The sequence below is a fragment of the Caenorhabditis briggsae genome (assembly GCF_000004555.2).
Source record: "Caenorhabditis briggsae complete genome, chrII, whole genome shotgun sequence".
NCBI lineage: Eukaryota > Metazoa > Nematoda > Chromadorea > Rhabditida > Rhabditidae > Caenorhabditis > Caenorhabditis briggsae.
Window position 1 is genome coordinate 14,464,458 of NC_013486.2, and position 21,670 is coordinate 14,486,127.

General features: G+C 35.5%; 2 protein-coding genes across 2 annotated transcripts in view; one reads left to right on the forward strand and one right to left on the reverse strand.

Annotated features, from left to right (window-relative positions):
- Nucleotides 1-3,061: 3,061 nt before the first annotated feature.
- CBG26850 lies at nt 3,062-6,148 on the forward strand (the record flags this gene model as incomplete). Its single annotated transcript, XM_045243047.1, has 1 exon — nt 3,062-6,148. One exon carries the CDS (start codon nt 3,062-3,064, stop codon nt 6,146-6,148), a length of 3,087 nt encoding a protein of 1,028 aa, XP_045100483.1.
- A 2,439-nt stretch (nt 6,149-8,587) lies between these two features.
- Nucleotides 8,588-21,670, reverse strand: part of CBG21882 — a gene marked incomplete at both ends in the record, with an annotated part of 15,080 nt that continues 1,997 nt past the window's right edge. The window contains 6 exons of the mRNA XM_002649004.1: nt 8,588-8,633; nt 12,912-13,031; nt 13,154-13,377; nt 13,426-13,588; nt 13,861-14,111; nt 14,214-14,404. Of these exons, the coding sequence (XP_002649050.1) occupies nt 8,588-8,633; nt 12,912-13,031; nt 13,154-13,377; nt 13,426-13,588; nt 13,861-14,111; nt 14,214-14,404 (995 nt within the window). The remainder of the gene's footprint in view (nt 8,634-12,911; nt 13,032-13,153; nt 13,378-13,425; nt 13,589-13,860; nt 14,112-14,213; nt 14,405-21,670) is intronic.

Sequence of the window (21,670 nt, forward strand, 5' to 3'; positions counted from 1 at the left end):
GGCCCCCCCCCCCCCCCTATTCTCATGGGCCCCCCTTTTTTCATTGGCCCCCCCTTTTCTCATGGGCCCCCCTTGTCATAAAGAGCCAAAAGATCTCCCTCAAAATGTGTTTCGAAATCAGAAAATTTCCGTTCTTTTTCAGTGGAAAATATTCCGGGAACTCCACAATCTAATAGAAATTTAATGAAACTTCATTGAAAATCTCGCTAAATTTTGAAAAAATTGACAGATTTTCAAGAATTTTGAACGGAACTTCGTCGAATTTTTCGATGCTAAATTTCGGGAAAAAAATTGGCCGGAAAAATAGAAGGGCCCCTTCTATTTGAAGGGCTCCTATAATAGAAGGGCGCTCCGGAGGTACCTCGGAACAATAGAAACACTATAAAACTTTACAAATTCCGGCAAGTTAAAAATTCTATCAAGTTAAAAATTAATTTCAAAAAAAAAATTCAAAATCAACTTACTAGGAACTTTTTGAATAAATTGAATTTCAGAATTTTTTTTTTCAAAAATTATGAAACAATTAATTCAATAAATAGTAATATTCAAAAAATAGAAATAAAAAAGAGGTCGGTACACATCCAGCCAAGAGTTTTTTAGAATAGAAATGAAGTTTTCAAGGGGCACATTACATTTTTATAGGTGATTTGGAGGTCAATTAGGACAAAAAAGAAGAACAAAAATCCGGTTCTAGATAAGATAAAAAAGATTAATGGGGTCAGAAAAATCTTTTTTTTGGAAATTGAAATGAGATTCGCTGTTTTTCAAGGTTATTTTTTGATTTGCTAATGGTTGCAAAATTATGAACAAGATTGAAAAAAAGATAAATGATTGAGAAGTTCAGAAATTCAGGAATTCAACCCTGGTACTACCGAAAACCTTGCGAAAAAAGAGAATAGCAAAAAATCGTTCGTCTATTTATACAAATGTGCTAGCGCCATATAGAAATCAATCCATGAGTCATGGAATTTCCTAAAATAAACATTCACATGAATCACAATGCTAATCTTCAAAAAAAAAGTAAGGAGTATATCAAGCCATTCCGCTTTTATTCGGATTTTTTTGAAGCTTTATAAAAATCTATCATTTTAAAAATCTATCGAATTTTCATTATGGAAATACAGCTCATTTCATAAAATTGACAAGCATTTTTTTTCAATTTTCGAGCCAGATTTTCAAGATTTCATGGTAAAGCTTTGAAAAAATCTATTTCTGAAGAGACCCTTGACAACAACACACAGTTCCATTTTTAATGATTGTTCTTCAGTCTGAAGTTTTCAAAGAATATAAAATTAAACTAGAATTATTTTATTGTAGTTCATACTTTTTTTTGGAACACTACTGTGGCAAAAAAGCATGAGAAAAATCGAGAAATCAATAGTGCGAAATAAATAGAAATTTTTGAGGTTCAGGGAAATTTCCACCTAAGTAAAATGTTTAATTATCGGTTTTTTGAAATTTCAGAAATTCCGAAAATCGGAACTTCCAGAACAATAAAAGGAGATTCTGAGAAAATTTTGGAAAAAATTCAAGTTTTAGAAAACTTGAACGGAACATCTAAATTTTAAAAATTTTTTTAAAAAATCTAACTTATCCCTTCTAAAAGTTCTGAATTTTTGAACTCGATTCTCATTAACAATTTTCAGTTCTGTTTCGAAGGAAAATGACAGCTTCTATTCGTCCTGAAAAAATGGGCAAACTCTCAGGAGGTTAGTTTTGTTTTTAATATTTTAGACTACATATTTTATAGTTACCGTATTTCCTCAAATAGAAGCCCACCTCCATTTGAAGCCCACCTCCAATAGAAGCCCACTCTCTGACGTGCTTAAAAACATAGAAGCGCATCCTATAACAGAAGTAGGGACAGTTCAGTTAGTGCAGTTTGAACAGTTCAGTTCGTCTATTCGGTTATTGTAGACATTTTCTCTCTATTTCAAAAAATTTCTGGCAATTTCAGTTTTTGGTGATCTCCTAAAAAGGAGATTGAAAAGTAGAAGCCCATGAGCTTGAATTAGAGGAAATACGGTAGTTGATAATAGTGAAATTGGAGTAATAAAATATGTAATGACTTAATATTTGTTTATTTGGTCTAGAATTTTTCAATGATTTTGAGCTGAATATAGAACTGTACATATTGTTGTAGTTCAAATTTTTTGCAAAAGTACCAGCTTAAAAATCGAAATTGCAGTGGTAATTTTGAGTGTTTTAACCCATAATTGATAACAAAAAAAACAAGTGTTTTTGAAAAAAATTCAGCGACAAAAATTGATATTTTTGCCGAAGCTAGCAAGCAAACTTCAGTAAATTTCCACCGAAGTTTGAAAAAAATGCTGCTCAAAGCTTTGAAAACATTGAAACTCTGTTTCGATGTGAGAAAAGTATAATGATTTTTGGGAAGAGCATTTATTTCGGAGCAGTTGAATAGTTGGAAAAAAACAAACATGCAACGGGCCGCGCCGTGCTTTTCTCAGAATCTTCAAAGTCCGACCAGGCCCGGGGTTTTAGAAAAATGGAAGTGTTCACTATATTTTCTCATAAAATTCGCTGAAATGCACTGAAACGTGAAAGAAGGAGTAAGCGCACTGCAGAGTTTCTTAATCTTCTCACGGTGGTTGTGAAGGGCGGAGCAACTTTTACTGCAAACCAGGGGTGTTTTTGTACTCTGTCATTATTATTGTCGTCCGATGAACCTTCCGTCCGAAAACTTATTTAAAGGCGCATTATCGGTCACGAAGCGAGAAAAGCTACGGTTTATACAAATGAATTCATGTGTTTTTACAGTACTTCGGAATTAATTCATTTTAATCCATTTTTAGATGTTTACCTACATCATAGGGAAATTCGACTGATTATTTATGATAATCAAAAGAAAATTATCAAAAACAAGCAAAAATCTTAGGCGGATGAGCAAAAAAATAAAATAAATTCGAAGTACTGCATCAAAGGCGCATGAATATATTCGTAAAAACATAAACTCTTTTCGCTTCAAGACCGGCAGTGTGTCCTTTAAATAAATTTTCAACCGAAAGGTTTATCACCATGGAACAAGAATTATATAACAATGATTTTCTCGAATACTTTCGAAATTGAGACGTTCTGTTCAGGAGCTATCGTTCCACATGCACTACGCATCGGCTCGTGGAATGTTGGCTTTCCGAAAAAAGAGGAAACGGAGGGAACGGACGAAACAGCTGCAACGGAGGAAATAGACGAATCAGTGGTAACGGAGGTTGCAGACGAATCAGTTGTACCGGAGGAAACGGAGAAAGAGGAACCACAGCAAACACCACCGAAGCAAGAAGAACCAACGACATCAAATCAGTCAACGGCGACGACTACAACGAAGAAGCTAACGAAGAGACAACAACAAACACAAGAAAATAAACGAAAGAGAGACCAAGCGAAGCTACAAAAAGAGGAAAAACAAGAAGCAGCAAAACTGAAAAAGAAGCAAAAACGAGAAGAAGAACAACGAAAGAAGAAAGAAGAGAAAGAGCAAGCTGTGCTGCAAAAGAAGCAAAAGCGAGAAGAAGCAAAACTGAAAAAGAAGCAAGAAGAAGAAGAAGAAAAAGGAAAGAAGAAAAGAAAATACATCGATTATTGCAAGGAATCTAAATGCGATGTGATTGCGCTCCAAGAAACAAACAATTACATACTTCAGCAAGATGTTGAAAACGATGGATTTACTCTAATCAAATTTGAGAAAAGCGAAGAATGGAGAAATTATCCAAGTGTGGGAAGAAGTGGGAAATCGTCGGATCGTGGTTTGGCTTTTCTCATCTGCAACTCCGAAATTAGTCTTGTTAATGCTGTCCAACCGCATCCACGAATGGCATATCTGGAATTCAAATTCAAAGATGTTGATGTGATTCTCATGAATCTGTATGCTGTGACTGCAGACACCAACGATAAATCTCAAGAGGATGCGCTTGCTTTCTTCCGCTACATCACGAATTTTATTGCTGAAAAAAACTTCCCTGGAATTCTAGTACTCTGTGGAGACCTCAATGCTTTTCCGGACCAAGCTTCATCGGGTTTATACGAGCCATTTGTTGGTAAGAATGTATACGGATCGTCCAACGATCACGGAAAACGTTTCGTTGAATTTCTCATGTCTGCAGAACTGTTGCATTTGAATTCTAGATTTGCAAAGCCTAGAAATCAAAAGTGGACCCACAAAGCGAAACCCAACGGAGCAGAAACTGAAGTGGATGGTTTTCTTAGCTCAAGAACGGATATAGTTCAAGATGTGGACACATTTGTTCAAACGAGCCCAAGTGATCACCGATTGATTGCCTCTTTGTGGTGTATATCCAAGGAATACGAATCTCGTAGAAAACACTCTAGAATAAATACAAAGACACTCTGGAATAAATACAAAGCCGACCTTGGCGAGTTGGTCTCGTTGGCATCAGTAGGTAGATATACTGAGTTGGTGGACAGGGTCCTTTCTGCTGCTCCACCAGAGAATAGTCCGATGAGGATCTTCACTGAACAATTCGCGAAAAATGATTTCGAAGCCTATTTGAGAAATGCTCATAAAAGAAATGATCACATTAATTCATCAAAAAAGGACACTGTTGGAAGAAGCCAAGTCGAGTCTCGAATGAGAAGACATCAATTTATGCCTGAAGACGTCCAACGGGAACTTGAAAAACTGGAGAATTTCAAAACACCCGGAATGGATAAGATCACTTCGAACATGATAAAATATGGGGGAGCGGAAATGGTCACAGCGGCTACGGAGCTCTTCAATCAAATTCTGAATTCTGATGGATGTGATGTTCCTCAAGCTTGGAAAACTGTTCTCTTCGGATCACCTCTACAGACAGTATTCCCTCAAACAAAAACCGAAAATATTGTGTTCGATGAAAGAGTTTGCCCATTGGTTCATTTCTACTCAAATCTGTTGGCTGAATTAAGTTTTGAAATGCATCAAAAGGAAAGAGACATGAAGAACTTGTTCACAATTTCATTGTTGTTGGAACGATATTCAAGCGAACCGTATGTTTACTTGTTATTTGCAAAATTCAAAAAACCAATGGAGAGTGTGAAGGTATCTTCTGTTCTAGAGGGATTGGAAAAATCGCCAATCCATCCAAAAATAAAAACTGCATTTTCTTCTCTTCTGAGCAATCCGATTCTCCTGTTTAAAGATGAGCCGGTTGATGAAAAGCCAATTGGAATTTATCTCGGCGATTTAGCATCATCAATGCTTCTGGGGTTCGTAATCGAAATGATAATTGATGGCGAAAACGGGAATGATAAAAACACAGAACTGAAATTTGGAGAAAAAATATTGAGAAGAATCGTATGGGATGACATGATTGTACTAATTGGGAAAAATGTGGACCAGTTACATACTCAAGCAGAAAAAATCGACAAATTGGGAAGAAACCACAATCTACGCCTTGACACGGATTCCATGGTTTTCATGGCAGACCAGGAAGAAATCTTACGGTCAGGAAGAAATCTTACGGTCAATGCCAAAACAATTAGCGTTTCGAAATTTCCCAGCGTTACGCATCGCAATTGGACACTGGTGGCTGCTGAAAAAGTGGCAGGTGCGAGTAAATGCAAAGATGGTACCAAAATTGGAATTCAAAAGAGAACGAGACAGATTAAAACTATCATTTCGAAAAAAACAATTTTATGGAAGGTATCGTTTTTGAAGAAATGGCAAAACGAAGCTTTCGAACGGTTCCACGGACTGCCTGAAAATAACCAAGAAAAGATAATGAAAGGTTTTCGAGATCAACCATTTGCCTTCCACAAAAGGCCAGAGTGGAAAGCAAAAGCTGAGGCATTCTTTAAAGAATCCGTGATACCCATGTTTTTCGAAAACTGCTGTGTCTGGAATTTTAACGAATTTTCCTTCGTGAAAGATGCTTGTTCAAGTTTCCTGAAAATGCTGAACATACCTAATTTCCCGTTCAATCCGAGATGGTACATCTTGACCAAACAGGCTCTTTTCATTTCGTCTCTTAAAGAAGAAAATCTTCTCTTTGAAATGGCTGGCAAAAATTGGATCAAAGAAGTGAATGAAGCCAGTATGGGATTCAATAAAACTGATGTTCTGGAAAATCTCAAGAATAAGCAGACATGGGAACATTTTCAGGAATACTGCAAAATGCGGATCTACGTTTGATTTTTGGTGAGATAATGAATATTGAACCATTTCTCAACAATACAAATATTTCAGAAAAATCCAATTGTTTTTATCAACCACCAATTGTTAATCGCCTGTTACTTTTATTTACAATGTAGTATTTTTCTACAGGTGAGTAAAAATGTTTGAAGTTGAGAAAAGACCACAAATTTTTCATATTATACTAGTACACGGAAAATCTTCGCAGTCGAGGCAGATGTTAAGGTGTCAAAAATTAAGGATTAGTAAGAGGATAATTTACAAGGGAACCACAACACCTCGTCAATTCAGATTTTGATAAAAACTTCAGGATAAGTCAAGGATAGCCTATCTAGACACCCCTGAAATTTTTAGAACACGCTCGCCACTTTTAGCCGAGTATCAGTTTCAGTACCAAAAATCGCATTTTCAGTGCAAAAATGGCAATTTTCAAAGTCAATTTTCTCCGCTCCTAGTAGGTTCCAGAACATGAAATTTGCTTTGTCATGCTTAGAAAGCGATGAAATTCCATATTTCGAACAGTTTTTCGAAAAAAAATGTTTGAAAAAAATGATATTTTTTCTCACCATTCGGGTAGGAGATTTTATCAAACTTTTTTCTTTTGGAAAAATATCTTTGAAAAAGTAGTGAAAATCGTTTGAGAATATAATGATACAACTCATATATAATCTTTTTCTTGATTGCATACTTTCCATTCATCGATCGTGGTACGTATAGACCCCAAAACAACGCTTCAAAACTGCTGAATTCCAGTGATTGAGTACTTCTAAAATTTTTCGAAATTTTATTTAAAAAATTTTTTTCTAAATTCTGTCTCTACTCTCTAGGATCAATAAAAACTTGGAAGATGCACCAAAAGGATCCAATAACGTCGAAAAATCAGGAAAAAGAAAACAAAATAAAAAACCACAAGAGGGAACGAACTAACGCTCCGTGCCCACTGGCGCCAGCACACATCCCCGACACCACACAGGTGATTCTCTTCATCTGTAATTGGTCAATCACGAATCACCTGTGCCACGCTTTTCACTACGTTCAAGAGGCGTTGATATGTTAGGCGTTCTCTAGACTAATTTCGTAGGGAAATTGGAGAATGAACGTGTGGTGAAGCATGCAAATCAACTGAATTCGGTAGTAAAACTTTGGACTGAAATAACTCGGTTGAAACTGGCGAGCGTGTTCTAAAAATTCAAGGGGTGTCTAGATAGGCTATCCTTGACATATCGTGAAGTTTTCATCAAAATCTGAATTGACGAGGTGTTGTGGTTCCCTTGTTAGTGTGATAATATAATCATATTATGACCATAAATATGGAGAATTTAAATCGGTCGTAATTTTTTCTCCTTGTTTTAGAACTAAAAGACACGACTATAAAAACCTTGTTATAAAAGTAATTGATTTTTTTTAGAAATGCCCATGTCTCCCAAAACCCTGCACCTTTGATTATTTGGAATATTCTTGTGAGTTAGCAGATTTCGAATAAATATAAAGTTTGAGAATTTTCAGATTCTTCAATTTCTTATTTTCATTTTTATCGACATTCTGATTCAATGCATTCCATATTGGTAAGTATTTAAAACTTGGCTTCGAATTTCGAAACTAAAAAATACAAAACTGGTCGTTAAAAAGATATTGAAAAATTTTGGAAACATTCAAAAGATTTCAGCTCGACGTCAATGTGAAGCTGTTGCAAACCGTCTTTATATTATATATTCTCCTTGACTTTATTTTGTTTCATTTTTCTCTTTTTCTGTCAATACTCCTATTATTGTTCCCAAACCTTTATTACTAATGAATTATTGTATTGTTTTATCAATATCGAAGATTTGGAGAATGGAATACAGGAAATGGCCAGAAACTGAAAAAAATTTGTCAGTTTGACGACTAAATTTTGGTCAGAAATCACCAAAATTATATTATTATCAATTTTGAGATTCCGAAATTCTGAAATTGAAGAAAACAAAAAAAACTTCTTTATTCATACTCCCTACGTCATCGTTCTTGATGACACATTCACAGAAATTCTATTATTTTCCATTCGTTTTGTTTTCTTCCCACACAAAAACAATGACTTCAAAATCTGCCGATACGGATGATGGACCAAAAGAATACTGAGACTAGCCGCTCCATTATGTATCACCACTGATAAGCTCATCAGATTATTGTTATACTGATCGTATTGATTTTTGTGCTCCTGTTTCAAAAATACCAACATTGGTACTGTATCGAAAATAAATGGAATCAAAGTTTGAGCCAAAAGTCCAATGAAGGATCGAGATTGGATTTTTCGAGTGGTATGGGAGATTTTTGAGGATTGAAATAGGAATAAATAATACATACAACATAGGGAAAAGAATAGAATTTGAGTTAGTAGACTGAGGTATACGGTAGCTAGAGAACAGGTGAAATATGACTTCCAGAAAGGAGAATAGGCCATGACTAGGAAGGGTTCGGTGAAGAATTCGATGGAGGGGCAGGGAAGGTTCTGGAATGGAAAAATTGAGATTTTGAGAGTCTGGACTTTTGAAAATCTAAATATTTGAAATTCTGAGATTCCAAATCTTCCAGATTTGAAAATTTGATGTCTTCAGATTGGAAACTTCGATATTTCTGAACTCCAGAATTTCTGAACTTCGGAATTTCGGAATTTAAAAAAAAGATTAGAATATCAGAATTTCAGAATTTCAGAATTTCCGAATTTCTGAATTTCTGAATTTCTGAATTTCTGAATTTCTGAATATCTGAATTTCTGAATTTCTGAATTTCTGAATTTCTGAATTTCTGAATTTCTGAATTTCTGAATTTCTGAATTTCTGAATTTCTGAATTTCTGAATTTCTGAATTTCTGAATTTCTGAATTTCTGAATTTCTGAATTTCTGAATTTCTGAATTTCTGACTTTCCGAATTTCTGAACTCCTGTTTTCTCACCTTCAAAATATCGATTTTCGATTTTTCCTGATCTGGCAAATTCAAAAAAACCGGAAGAATGGAAACGAAACTTTCAGAAATTCAGACATTCAGAAATTCAGAAATTCAGAAATTCAGAAATTCAGAAATTCAGAAATTCAGAAATTCAGAAATTCAGAAATTCAGAAATTGAGAAATTCAGAAATTCAGAAATTCAGAAATTCAGAAATTCAGAGATTCAGAAATTCAGATATTCAGATATTCAGTAATTCAGAAATTCAGAAATTCAGACATTCAGAAATTCAGAAATTCAGAAATTCAGAAATTCAGAAATTCAGAAATTCAGAAATTCAGAAATTCAGAAATTCAGAAATTCAGAAATTCAGAAATTCAGAAATTCAGATATTCAGAAATTCAGAAATTCAGAAATTCAGAAAGTCAGAAATTCAGAAATTCAGAAATTCAGAAATTCAGAAATTCAGAAATTCAGATATTCAGAAATTCAGAAATTCAAAAATTCAGAAATTCAGATATTCAGATATTCAGTAATTCAGAAATTCAGAAATTCAGACATTCAGAAATTCAGAAATTCAGAAATTCAGAAATTCAGAAATTCAGAAATTCAGAAATTCAGAAATTCAGAAATTCAGAAATTCAGAAATTCAGATATTCAGATATTCAGAAATTCAGAAATTCAGAAATTCAGAAATTCAGAAATTCAGATATTCAGACATTCAGAAATTCAGAAATTCGGAAATTCAGAAATTCAGAAAATCGGAAATTCGGAAAATCGGAAATTCGGAAAATCGGAAATTCGGAAATTCAGAAATTCAGAAAATCGGAAATTCGGAAAATCGGAAATTCGGAAAATCGGAAATTCGGAACTTCAGAAATTCGAACTTCAAAAATTCAGAAATTCAGAAATTCCAGAAATTCAGAAATTTAGAAACTGTACCAAAAGTCATTACAAATCCAGTGTATAATTGAATTTCCAATGGAATAAATGACCCGAAAATACCTACAGTAAACCCAGCATTAAATGGATAAAACGAAAATGGAGTTCGAAATAAAAATAAAATTGCAGATACCGTACACCAAAAATTTAAATTCAAAAGACTCGATTTCACAAATTTCATCGTTTCTGGAGTCCTTTTTAAAATACAAAAAGTGGTAAGAAGAAGGATTGGAAGAGACGATAAGGTGATAATTCTCGAATAAAAAATTAGGCCATTTTTTGATGACAAAAATCGATAATCTGGAGTGCATAACTTGGGGTATACTGTAGAGAAATAAGATGAGAGATTGGTGGAGATTTCAGACATTAGTCAGATGTGTTTGCTGAATGAATGAATGAGAAGAAACTTTTGAGTACGTGATTTTTTGATATGTCATTATCAAAATTACTCATCGTTGTTTTTTTTTCTCTGAAAACAAAAAAGAAGATAGTGACGCAAAAGAGCAAAAAGTGACTCAAACTTTGATGTGTCAGAAATTCGAAATTTCAATTTTCAAAATTTCGGAGTTTAGGATTTTAAGACTTTGAAACCCTTAAATTCAAAAATGCATTTCACAAAAAAACTTTTGTTTGTGCCTTCATAGAATTGGAAATGTGAACATTTCTAATCTTATTATCATTTTGAGTTTTACAAAAAATCTGAGAAAACAAAAATGTTCGATAGGGAAAATGAACGAAAACAATACATAAACTAGCGATTCCTTCATGAAATAACAACGGTAAAAATGTGAAATTATTTCTTGATTGGTCGATTATTGGAATCAGAACCAATACAATTGGAATAGTGGTTTGAAGAATGAATCCAAAGAAGGAGCGAATCTGAAGACGTCGAGTTTTAGAAGACACTTGAGATGATTTCGCGATAGAAGAGATAGTAGAGGCAGCAGGCAGAAAAGAAGAGAATTTGAAATAGAAAAATTCCATTTGCAAATGCACTTGTGACCCTTAAATAGATATGCCAGAAACCGTCTGGTGGGAAAACAAGGATATTTTTCGTGAAGAATTCTTTTGGAGGACATGGCAGCGACTGTAAATTAGGGTATTAGATTAAATTTGGGAATTTTTGGCTCTAATTGTAAATCAATGCTGGATCAAAACTATCTGCTCACCTTCAATAGAATATTACTCGGCAAGTGTGAACAAAATTCTCTTTGGATTCTAGAAATTTCGAAAAGCTTCCAGAAGAATTTTGGCACAAAGTTGGATACAAATTCTTGAAATACTGGCTTAAAGGTGGGGGGACAGGAGATTTTACGGGGGATTTTTGGGGCCAGAGTATGCATTCTACCGTGACGGTGTACAACGCTTAATGTCACTCTGCGTACAGCTGTCGTCCTCGCCTTTATGTATGCAATCGGGCGGCCGTTTTCTCTTTGCCCGCGTGGCTCAGTCGGTAGCGGCGCCGCACTCTCAATCATCGCCCTCATAAGTTCAACTCCTCGAGGAGCATATTTGAACGGAATTTCGACAACATTTTTTTTTCATGTCCCCCCACCTTTAATTCTTGAGCCATTTTGAATATAGCCAGCGGTTTCCAGAATAGTTTTTCTGATAGAATTTTCGAGAAAATAATGTGACCGGAACTGTAGAAAATGTGTGTTGTCTAGCCAAATGAAGGGAGGGGAAATAGTTAGTCAGTTTTATCAATCGAGTACAATAAAGATTGTACGACTAGTTGTGGAGGAAATCGTAAATGACGAACGAAACAAAATATACAGCGGCGAACGTTAGTGAATGTCGCTCTATACTTTTGTTCATAACTTTGCTTAAACTTGTCCAATGATCGAAAACTATTTTGTTAAATGTAGCTGAATTTCCAACAAAACGTTGTATAAGTTTTTAAAAACTCAATCAAATTTGTTACAGAAAAAATTTTAAGCGGATTGGAACACTTGCTCTCGAGATGTGCTCACTGGACCATAAAAGGTATGGTTCAGGAGTTTGGCTATAACTCGGCTCAAAATGATTCAAAATTGTTCAAATTTTAAGAGATTATGCGTCTTAAACTGCTCTACAATATACATACAAATTTTGTATTATAGGAATAAAAATTTTCATTCATATTTTAATTTTATGTACCGAAGGCAAGCATCATTAAAAAAATATTTGTTATCATAAAAAAAATTTTTCCCAAAATACAAAGTTTTGTATGTATATTGTATAGCAATTAATGACACACATTCTCTCAAAATATGAGCCGAGATACAGCCAAACTCCTGAACTATACCTTTTATGCTCCAGTGAGCACATCTCGAGAGCAAGTGTTCCAAACCGCTCCGATTTTTTTTCAGTATGTATTTGATCTACACCAAACATTATTCATTACAAAGCCAATCTTCAAAAAAATCTTGACGGAATTTTTTTTACTTCTGGAGTCATCGACACGTCTGTGAAGATTCAGAAGACACAACAATTGATTGAGTTTTTTAAAAACTTATACAACGTTTTGTTGGAAATTAAGCTACATTTAACAAAAAAGTTTTCGATCATTGGACAAGTTTGAGCAAAGTTATGAACAAAAGTATAAAGTGACACTCACTAACGTTCGCCACTGTATGAGTAGTTCAAGACTTTGGCTCTTTTTCGGTTAAAACGGGGGAGGGGTTGAACAAGAGACGGGATTTTTGGGGAAATCCCCAAATTGTCCCAAACTGCAGTCTTTTATTTTCACTTCTTTCATACGATTTGCTTCGTTTTGAAATCAGTTTTGATTCCAGAATTAAGAGGAACTCTAGAAATCGGAAAACCTTTAAAAAAACCGAATATTGAATATTGCAATTATATGATTCTGAATTTCGAAAACAAACCTATTTTTTTGTAATTTTTATCGGAGAAATCACTCTAGATGTATCCTTTGTTTTACAGTTTTTTGCCTTTCAGAGACTTCAGAAAGCTCTGAGAATTGTTCCGAATATGAGAAATTCAAAGTTTTATTAATAATTCCTAATGAAGTCTTTATTCTGAAAAAAAAGAAATATTTTATCTATGAAATCTTTATTTCCACAGAATTTCATGTTCTGATAGAACTTGGTGTTGGAACATTTGTAACCTTATTAGCAGTTTTTTAGTTACAAAAAATTACAGAAAACAAAAATGTTCGATAGGGGAAATGGACCAAAAGAATTTATTACTGGGTTTAGGACTCTGAGTTATTATCTTCGTAGCATCAGCATTCGGAGTTAGCCAGGAGACGATGACCGGGTTTCCATTGATAAGAGCAGAGGGGTGAACCATCCTTGGCGTCGATGAGGAGGTTGCAGAGGAGATGCTATAAAAGGAAGAAGAATCGCCAGTATGAGGAGACATCTGAGACTTCTGAGTCTTCTATCAAAAAATCTCCAACATTGGACTCACTGATGCCGCATCATAACTGCTGATTTCAAAGGATCGAAGCCGAAACCCGATGCCACATCTTCTACAGTCACAACCTTCTACATTGTCGGAACGGATGGTTGCTCTCTTCTCTTTACAAGCAAAGGAACCTCTTCTGGTGGCCATCAGAAGTTTCATAAAATGTCTGATCGAAAATTTTATTCAAAAAAATGAATTAAAAAAAAAAAACTTTATGAAATTGGAGTTGGGACATTTGTAATCTTGTTATCTGTTTGTTTTTTACAAAAAATCAAAGAGAATAAAAATGATCGATATGGAAAATGAACAAGAACAATGCATAAACTACCGATTCCCTTATGGAAAACCAATGGTAAAAATGTAAGATTGTTTTTCGATTGATCGAAAATTTCTGGATGTGTATTAATCGAAAATAAAATTGTTGGAATCAGAACTAACAAAAAAGGAATAGTGGTTTGAAGAACAATTCCAAAAAACGAGCGAATCTGAAGACGTCGAGTTTCAGAAGACACTTGAGATGATTTGGCATAGAAGAGATAGTAGAGACAGCAGACGGAAAAGAAGAGAATTTGTAGAAAAAGGGTTCCATTTGAAAATAAAATTGTCGCGCTCAAATAATTAAACCAAAAACCGTCCGGGAAAACGAGAATATTTTCAGTGAAGAAATATTTAGGAGGACATGGCAAAGACTGAAAAAAGGACGATTAGATTGACTCTGGGAAGACTATTATAACTTCAGATTTTTGATTTTTCAAACCGTCTAGAATTTCGAAATTTCAGAATCTGCTTACCTTCAACACGTTCACTCTAGCTTCATCAGAATCAGGTAAATTAAAATAAACGGGAATAAATGGTACCATACATCCAGTAATATTCATGAATATCCACAAATTTCTTGTTGAATTATTTTGAAATCGAAAAATATTATTAACAATTAAACTGCTTCGATTTTCAAACAGAATCAAAAATGCCAACACGATTACTGAAATTTTCAGATTTTTGCAGAATCTTTCAAAGTGTTTATATGGGTAAGAACCTACAAAAACTAATAAAAAGCTGAGAAAAATAAATAAATTCGTTTGGAATTCCCAAATCAACTAAAACTCCAATAAAAAATATAGCGCTGTGAGGGTAGAAAAAATATGGTGTCGAAAGGAATGAATAGAAAATTCCACAAAATGTGTACCAAAAATTCAAATTCAAAAGACTCGATTTCACAGAATCCATAGCTTTTGGCGTTTTTTTGAGAATACAGTAGAATGTAAATAGCTGAAGAGGTAGGAAGATTAAGGTAATTAGTCGACAGGTGTCCACAAAATTCTCTTTGGATTCCAGAAATTTCGAGAAGCTTCCAGAAGAATTTTGGCACAAAATTGGATAAACATTCTTGAAATATTCGCTCAGTTGTTGAGACATTTAAAATATTGCCTGGCGGCTTTGAGATATCTTTTTCACACAGAAGATTCGAGAGATTTTTGTGACCGGAACTATAGAAATTGTGTATGTCTAGCCAGATGAAGTGAAAAATAATTATTCAGTTTTTTCGAGTGAGTACAAAAAGAAACGTATGACTGGTTTTGGATAAAATAATAAATTACGAATGAAAATGTGTGAGTAACTCGAATTTCTCACTAGGGAAGGTTGTAACTGGGGTATGGGAGTTCGATATGAGACCTATATCATTCGAAAGCTGAGAATGAGACATTTTCAAATATATATTCAGATTTTGCTGCGGACTTACCAGGTTCGAGAAAATTGAGTTTGAAATTTGGCTGAAATTCGAATATTTTAAGGGGCAGATCTCCCCCCTTTCTTATATGCGTTGGAGAACTAGTTGAAAGCAGCGACTGGTGGTGTAGTGGTGAAGAGGGAGGACGGTAACTGACTAGGGTTGAGTTCGATCCCTCTGTCCTCAGTTCGTTTTTGTTTTTATTTTCGGCCTTTGTTTAAAACTTCAAAATGTTCCGCAACTATTTAAAAAAAAAAACATTTTTGATAATGAATAATTGTACTTTATTAAAAGTTTTAAGTAATACCTAATATTTTTGATCATTTCGTTAATCAACACTAAAAAATTCAAAATTTTTTTGAAAAAAGTCACCATGGGGTCCCCCCTTTGCTTATTCAAAAATGAGATTTCCAACCCGATTTTCTCGAATCTGGTAAGTCGGCAGCAAAATCGAAATATATATTTGAAATTGTCTCATTTTCAGCTTTCTAATGATATAGGTCTCATATCGAAGTCCCATACCCCACAAACAGCCTTCCCTAGTCAGAGATGGGGTTGATTCTCCTAAAAATCATTACTAATTTAAAACCAGTCATGTGTTTCTTCTTGTACTCACTCGAATAAAAAAAAACTAATTATTTATTTTCCCTTCATTTGGTCAGGCAGGCACGTTTTCTACAGTTCCGGTCGCATTGTTTTCTCGAATAATCTGTCAAATCACTTTACTGAAGATCGCTGAAAATGTCTCAACAACTCGACGAATATTTCAAAAATGTTTATCCGATTTTATGCCAAAATTCTTCTGGAAACTTTTCGAAATTTCTAGAATCCAAAGAAAATTTCCTTTACACTTGCCGACTAATTATACTGATTGCCCTACCTTTTCAGCTTTTTACATTTTTCTGTATTCTCAAAAAAACGCCAAAAGCTATGGATTCTGTGAAATCGAGTCTCCTGAATTTAAATTGTTCTTATACATTTTGTGGGATTTTTTATTCATTCTTTTCGGCATCGTATTTTTTCCATCCTCTCAGGGCTGGTATGGATATTTTTCAATTGTGTTGGGTGTATGGGACCATTTATTCCCATTTATTTCAATTTTCCGAATTCCGATGAAGCCAGAATTATTGTTTTGAAGGTGAGAAGATGAGCAGATAATTGAGGTGCAGAATTATTGAATTCGCAACCTACAGGGCGGGGCAAAAGTTCTGTAGCAAAAGTTTGACGCAAGTTAGTTTATATTTTTCCCCGTCTCTTCATTAGGGCTTCCATTTGGGGGGCGATTCACTCGCCCGCACCCACCCGGGGGGGCTAACCCCCCGCGGCCCCCCGTTGACCCCCCGCGAATATTTACGTGAGGAAAATATTATCTTTTTTGTAGTTTTTTGATTTGAGAAACTCAGTTTTTCTTGGAAAATACATTATCCTTGAAAATTTTATTAAAATTCACACGCATTTAAATGCGGGGGGGGGGGCCGCGGGTAGGAGCCCCCCGGGTGGGTAGCGGGTAGCCCGCTTCTTCACCCGCCCAAATGGAAACCCTACTCTTCATTAGTAGATTTGCAAAGTTTCATGTTCATATGTCAATTTTTTCAAAGTTGGCACTACATTCTGTACACTTATAATACTTTGATTTTTTCCTGTATTTGGCGGATCCTTGAGAGCAAGCAAGCGAGCCAGGAATACTATTTCTAGTGAAAATTATGATGCCTACGTCATGGTGCCTAGAAGATCGTAGTGTCAGATTACCCGAATAAGATGTAGACCTTTCTGATACGGAAGAACATGTTCCAACTTGTTCCCCAAAAAAAGGATGACCTGTCTAGGGTCAGATGACAATCCGATGAGGGATTCCGTGCGAGGAAATGTTTGAGCACATAGTCCAGTTTGTTTTCACAAAAATTTGGGTGCTCTCAAAAAACTTTACCCCCCGGAACGGGACAATTTGCCGGCAGGCCACCCCGTGCCGCCATAGACGCTACCCGAAGAGGTTGACCCTCGCCATCAGAATCAGAGCTACCAGAAACAAACAATTAAAGTACTATTTTGTCAAAAATCTCTTTGATAAAGTCCTATCAAAAGTTGACCCGGATTGGGCTGGTTCCGAAAAGTTATGGCGTATTTATTTTGTTACAGAACTTTTGGCCCACCATCTAATCCTCTAATTTTCAGTCCTTGCCGTGTCCTCCAATTTATTTTTTCACCGAAAACATTCTCGTTTTCCCGACAGACGGTTTTTGGTATAGTTATTTAAGTGCCGTGAATTTACATACAAATGGAATTTTTCTATTTCAAATTCTCTTCTTTTCCGTCTGCTGTCTCTACTATCTCTTCTATGCCAAATCATCTCAAGTGTCTTCTGAAACTCGAAGTCTTCAGATTCGCTCATTTTTCGGATTCATTCTTCAAATCACTATTCCAATTGTGTTGGTTCTGATTCCAATAATTCTAGTAAAAAATAGTAATACAAATCCAGAAAAATTCGATCAATTGAAAACTAATTTCACATTTTTACCGCTGGTTTTTCATAAAGGAATCGCTAGTTTATGCATTGTTCTTGTTCATTTTCCATATCGATCATTTTTATTCTCTTTGATTTTTTGTAAAAAACAAACAGATAACAAGATTACAAATGTCCCAACTCCAATTTCATAAAGTTTTTTTTAAAATTCATTTTTTTGAATAAAATTTTCGATCAGACATTTTATGAAACTTCTGATGGCCACCAGAAGAGGTTCCTTTGCTTGTAAAGAGAAGAGAGCAACCATCCGTTCCGACAATGTAGAAGGTTGTGACTGTAGAAGATGTGGCATCGGGTTTCGGCTTCGATCCTTTGAAATCAGCAGTTGGGATGCGGCATCAGTGAGTCCAATGTTGGAGATTTTTTGATAGAAGACTCAGAAGTCTCAGATGTCTCCTCATACTGGCGATTCTTCTTCCTTTTATAGCATCTCCTCTGCAACCTCCTCATCGACCAAGGATGGTTCACCCCTCTGCTCCTATCAATAGAAACCCGGTCATCGTCTCCTGGCTAACTCCGAATTCTGATGCTACGAAGATCATAACTCAGAATCCTAAACCCAGTAATAAACCAGTTGTTGAATTACAGTACTGGCCAAAAAGGTATTCGCAAACGGTTTTTTGAGAGTAACTTTGCTGAAACTTAAGGGATCGATCTGAAAATTTTACTGTGCATGTCGTACACGGTGACAACAAATTGCGTACAAGGAAATTGCATCATTTTCAGAAATTTTTTGTTTTTTTTCAATTTTTTCAATATTTTCGTTTTTTCACTTTTTTCATATTTTTATATTTTTGGATATTATGGTTTCTAAGAATGTTGGTTTCGGCTCCTATGTATTTAAAACTGTTTACAGACATGGCCAGACCCCTCGGAAAAAAAAACATCTCTCAGGACATCCGTAAAGCCATCGTCATCGGCTTCAGAAGTGGATGTTCCAAGGACCTCTTGGCGCAGCAGTTCAATGTTACTAAACGTGCCATCGAGAAGATCTTGAAGCAGTTTCGGGATGAGGTAATATTCAAAAATAGTATAGTTATGGAAAAAAATGTTTAGGGAGCCTTGGTGGAGCGAAAATCGCCTGGAAGACCGCGTATCACGTCGAAGAACATGGATCGGAACATCGTCCGAGCTTCAAGAGAGGATCCCCAGAGGAGTTCTACGGACATTCAGATGGTCGTGAAGACTCCAAATGAAGTCACACCATCCCTGAGAACCGTCAGAAGACGTCTTCAAGATGCTGGACTCCATGGACGACGGCCAGCTAAGAAACCATCGATCAGCAGGAAGAACAGAATCGCCCGCGTAGCATGGGCCAGAGCTCATCTCCACTGGGGACGTCAGGATTGGGCTAATCACGTGTTCAGCGACGAATCCAAGTTCAATCTGTTCGGTACTGACGGTATCAAGTGGATTCGCCGTCCGGTTGGATGTCGGTTCGATCCCAGCTACCAGCTCCAAACCGTCAAGCATGGAGGTGGATCGGTGATGGTCTGGGGCTGCTTCTCTGGGACTTCAATCGGCCCGCTGAGAAGAATTACGGGCATCATGGATCGCTTTGTGTATGAAGACATCTTGGAGAACACAATGAGACCCTGGGCACGGTCTACTGTGGGCCGGGCGTTCGTTTTCCTACAGGATAACGACCCGAAGCACACCTCGAAGCACATCAAGGAGTGGTTCCGACGCCGCCACGTGGATCTTCTGGACTGGCCAAGTCAATCTCCGGATTTGAATCCGATCGAACACCTCTGGGAGCATGTCGAGAGACAGCTTAGAGGGGTTCGTGCCTCGAATGCCAACCAGAAGTTCGACCAACTCCAAGATGTCTGGCAGGCCATCCCGATGTCTGTCATCGACACCCTTCTCGACTCGATGCCAAGAAGATGTCAAACGGTAATCGACGCCAAAGGCTTCCCAACGAAGTACTAAAGCTATTTTATTCATTTTCTATTATTATTTTTCGTTTACCGGTCTATCCTAGATCTCAGAAGTCAAAGTTCCATTTACCGGTTTTTTGCAATTTTCATGAATTTTTCGATTTTTTTTTCAATTTTTTGAAATTTTGACTATTCTTGTTGTTGAATCAGTTTCTTTTACCGTTTTAAACTTTGTCTTAAAATATCAGATTGATCGGGAAGTTTCAGAAAAGTTATGCTCGAAAAACTATTTGCGAATACCTTTTTGGCCAGTACTGTAACTATTGTCCCTAACCTTGTACTCTCGCTCCGACACAGGGCTCACCACCTGCGTCGAAACATATTCAGTAAATTGTTAAGATTTTTGAGATTTTCAGTGGTTTTCAGAATAGTTTTTCTGGCAGAATTGTCGAGAGAATCCTGTGATCGGAACTATAAAAATTGTATATATGCCTAGTCGAACAAACGCATGACTGGTTCGGAGGGAATGATAAATGACAAAAAAGATGAGTTAAAAATTCCGGATTTTTTTCACATACTTTCAAATTTCAGAAACTATAACCCAAAAATTCGAAAAGTCAAATCTTCATTAATAATTTCTGATGGCAACAATTTAATTCAAAGATAACTTTCACAAAAAAAAACTTTATGAAATTGGAGATGGAACATTTGTAACCTTATTAACATTTTTGTTTTTACAGAAAGTGAGAGAAAATAAAAATGTTCGATAAGGAAAATGGACCAAAAGAATACATAAGCTAGCGATTCCTTTATGAAAAACCATAGGTAAAAATTTGAGATTATTTTTCGCTTGATCGAATTTTTCCGGATGTGTATTAATCAAGAATAAAATTGTTGGAATCAGAACTAACAAAAATGGAATAGTGGTTTGAAGAACAATTCCAAAAAATGAGCGAATCCGAAGACGTCGGGTTTCAGAAGACACTTGAGATGATTTGGCATAGAAGAGATAGTAGAGACAGCAGACGGAAAAGAAAAGAATTTGAAATAGAAAAAGGATTCCATTTGAAAATAGACTCGTCGCGCTTAAATAATTAAACCAAAAACCGTCCGGGAAAACGAGAATAATTTCAGTGAAGAAATATTTTGGCGGACATGGCAAAGACTGAAAATTGGACGAATAGATTGATTTTGGAAATTTAGAAATTCCTGAAATTTCAGGTTTTTTAGTAGCCCGGAGACGACTGCCGACCGATGGTCTACATAAGCTCTTTATATGAACTTCTGATCCTTCCAATCGTTTGCTTACCTTCAACACGATGATTCTGGTTTCATCGGAATTCGGGAAATTAAAATAAATAGGAATAAATGGTCCCATACATCCAATACAATTGAAAAATATTCACAAATTTCTTGTTTGAATTATTTCTAATTCGAAAAATATTATTGACAATCAAACTGCTCCGATTTTCAAAAAGAATCAAAAATGCCATCATCATCACTGAAATTTTAAGGTTTTTTTTTTCTGGAACTTTTCAAATGTTTTCATTTAAAAAAAAACATACAAAAACCGTTCAGATATTGAAAGAAATAATGAAATTCTTTTGGAATTCCCAAATCACTCAAAAGTCCAATGCGAAATCCAGATCTATGGGGATAGAAAAAATATGGTGTCGAAAGAAATGGATAGAAAATTCCACAAAATGTATACGAAAAGTTTAAGTTCAGAAGACTCGGTTTCACAGGATCCATAGCTTTTGGCGTTTTTTTGAGAATACAGTAAAATGTAAATAGCTGAAGAGGGAGATTAATGAGGTTAATTACTCGGCAGGTGTAAATATAATTTTCTTTGGATTCCAGAAATTTCGAAAAGTTTCCCGAAGAATTTCGGCACAAAGTCGGGTATACATTTCTAAAATAATCACTCAGTTGTTGAGACATTTTCAGCGATCTTCAGAAGAGAGATTTGACAGAATTTTCGAGAGAAAAAAAAATGTGACCGGAACTATAGAATATGTCTATGTCTAGCCAAGTGAAAGAAAAAATAATTCAAGGGGGACTCCGATCAAAAATTTTTATTGCATTAAAATGTGTTAAAAGGTTATCTATTTTCCGAAT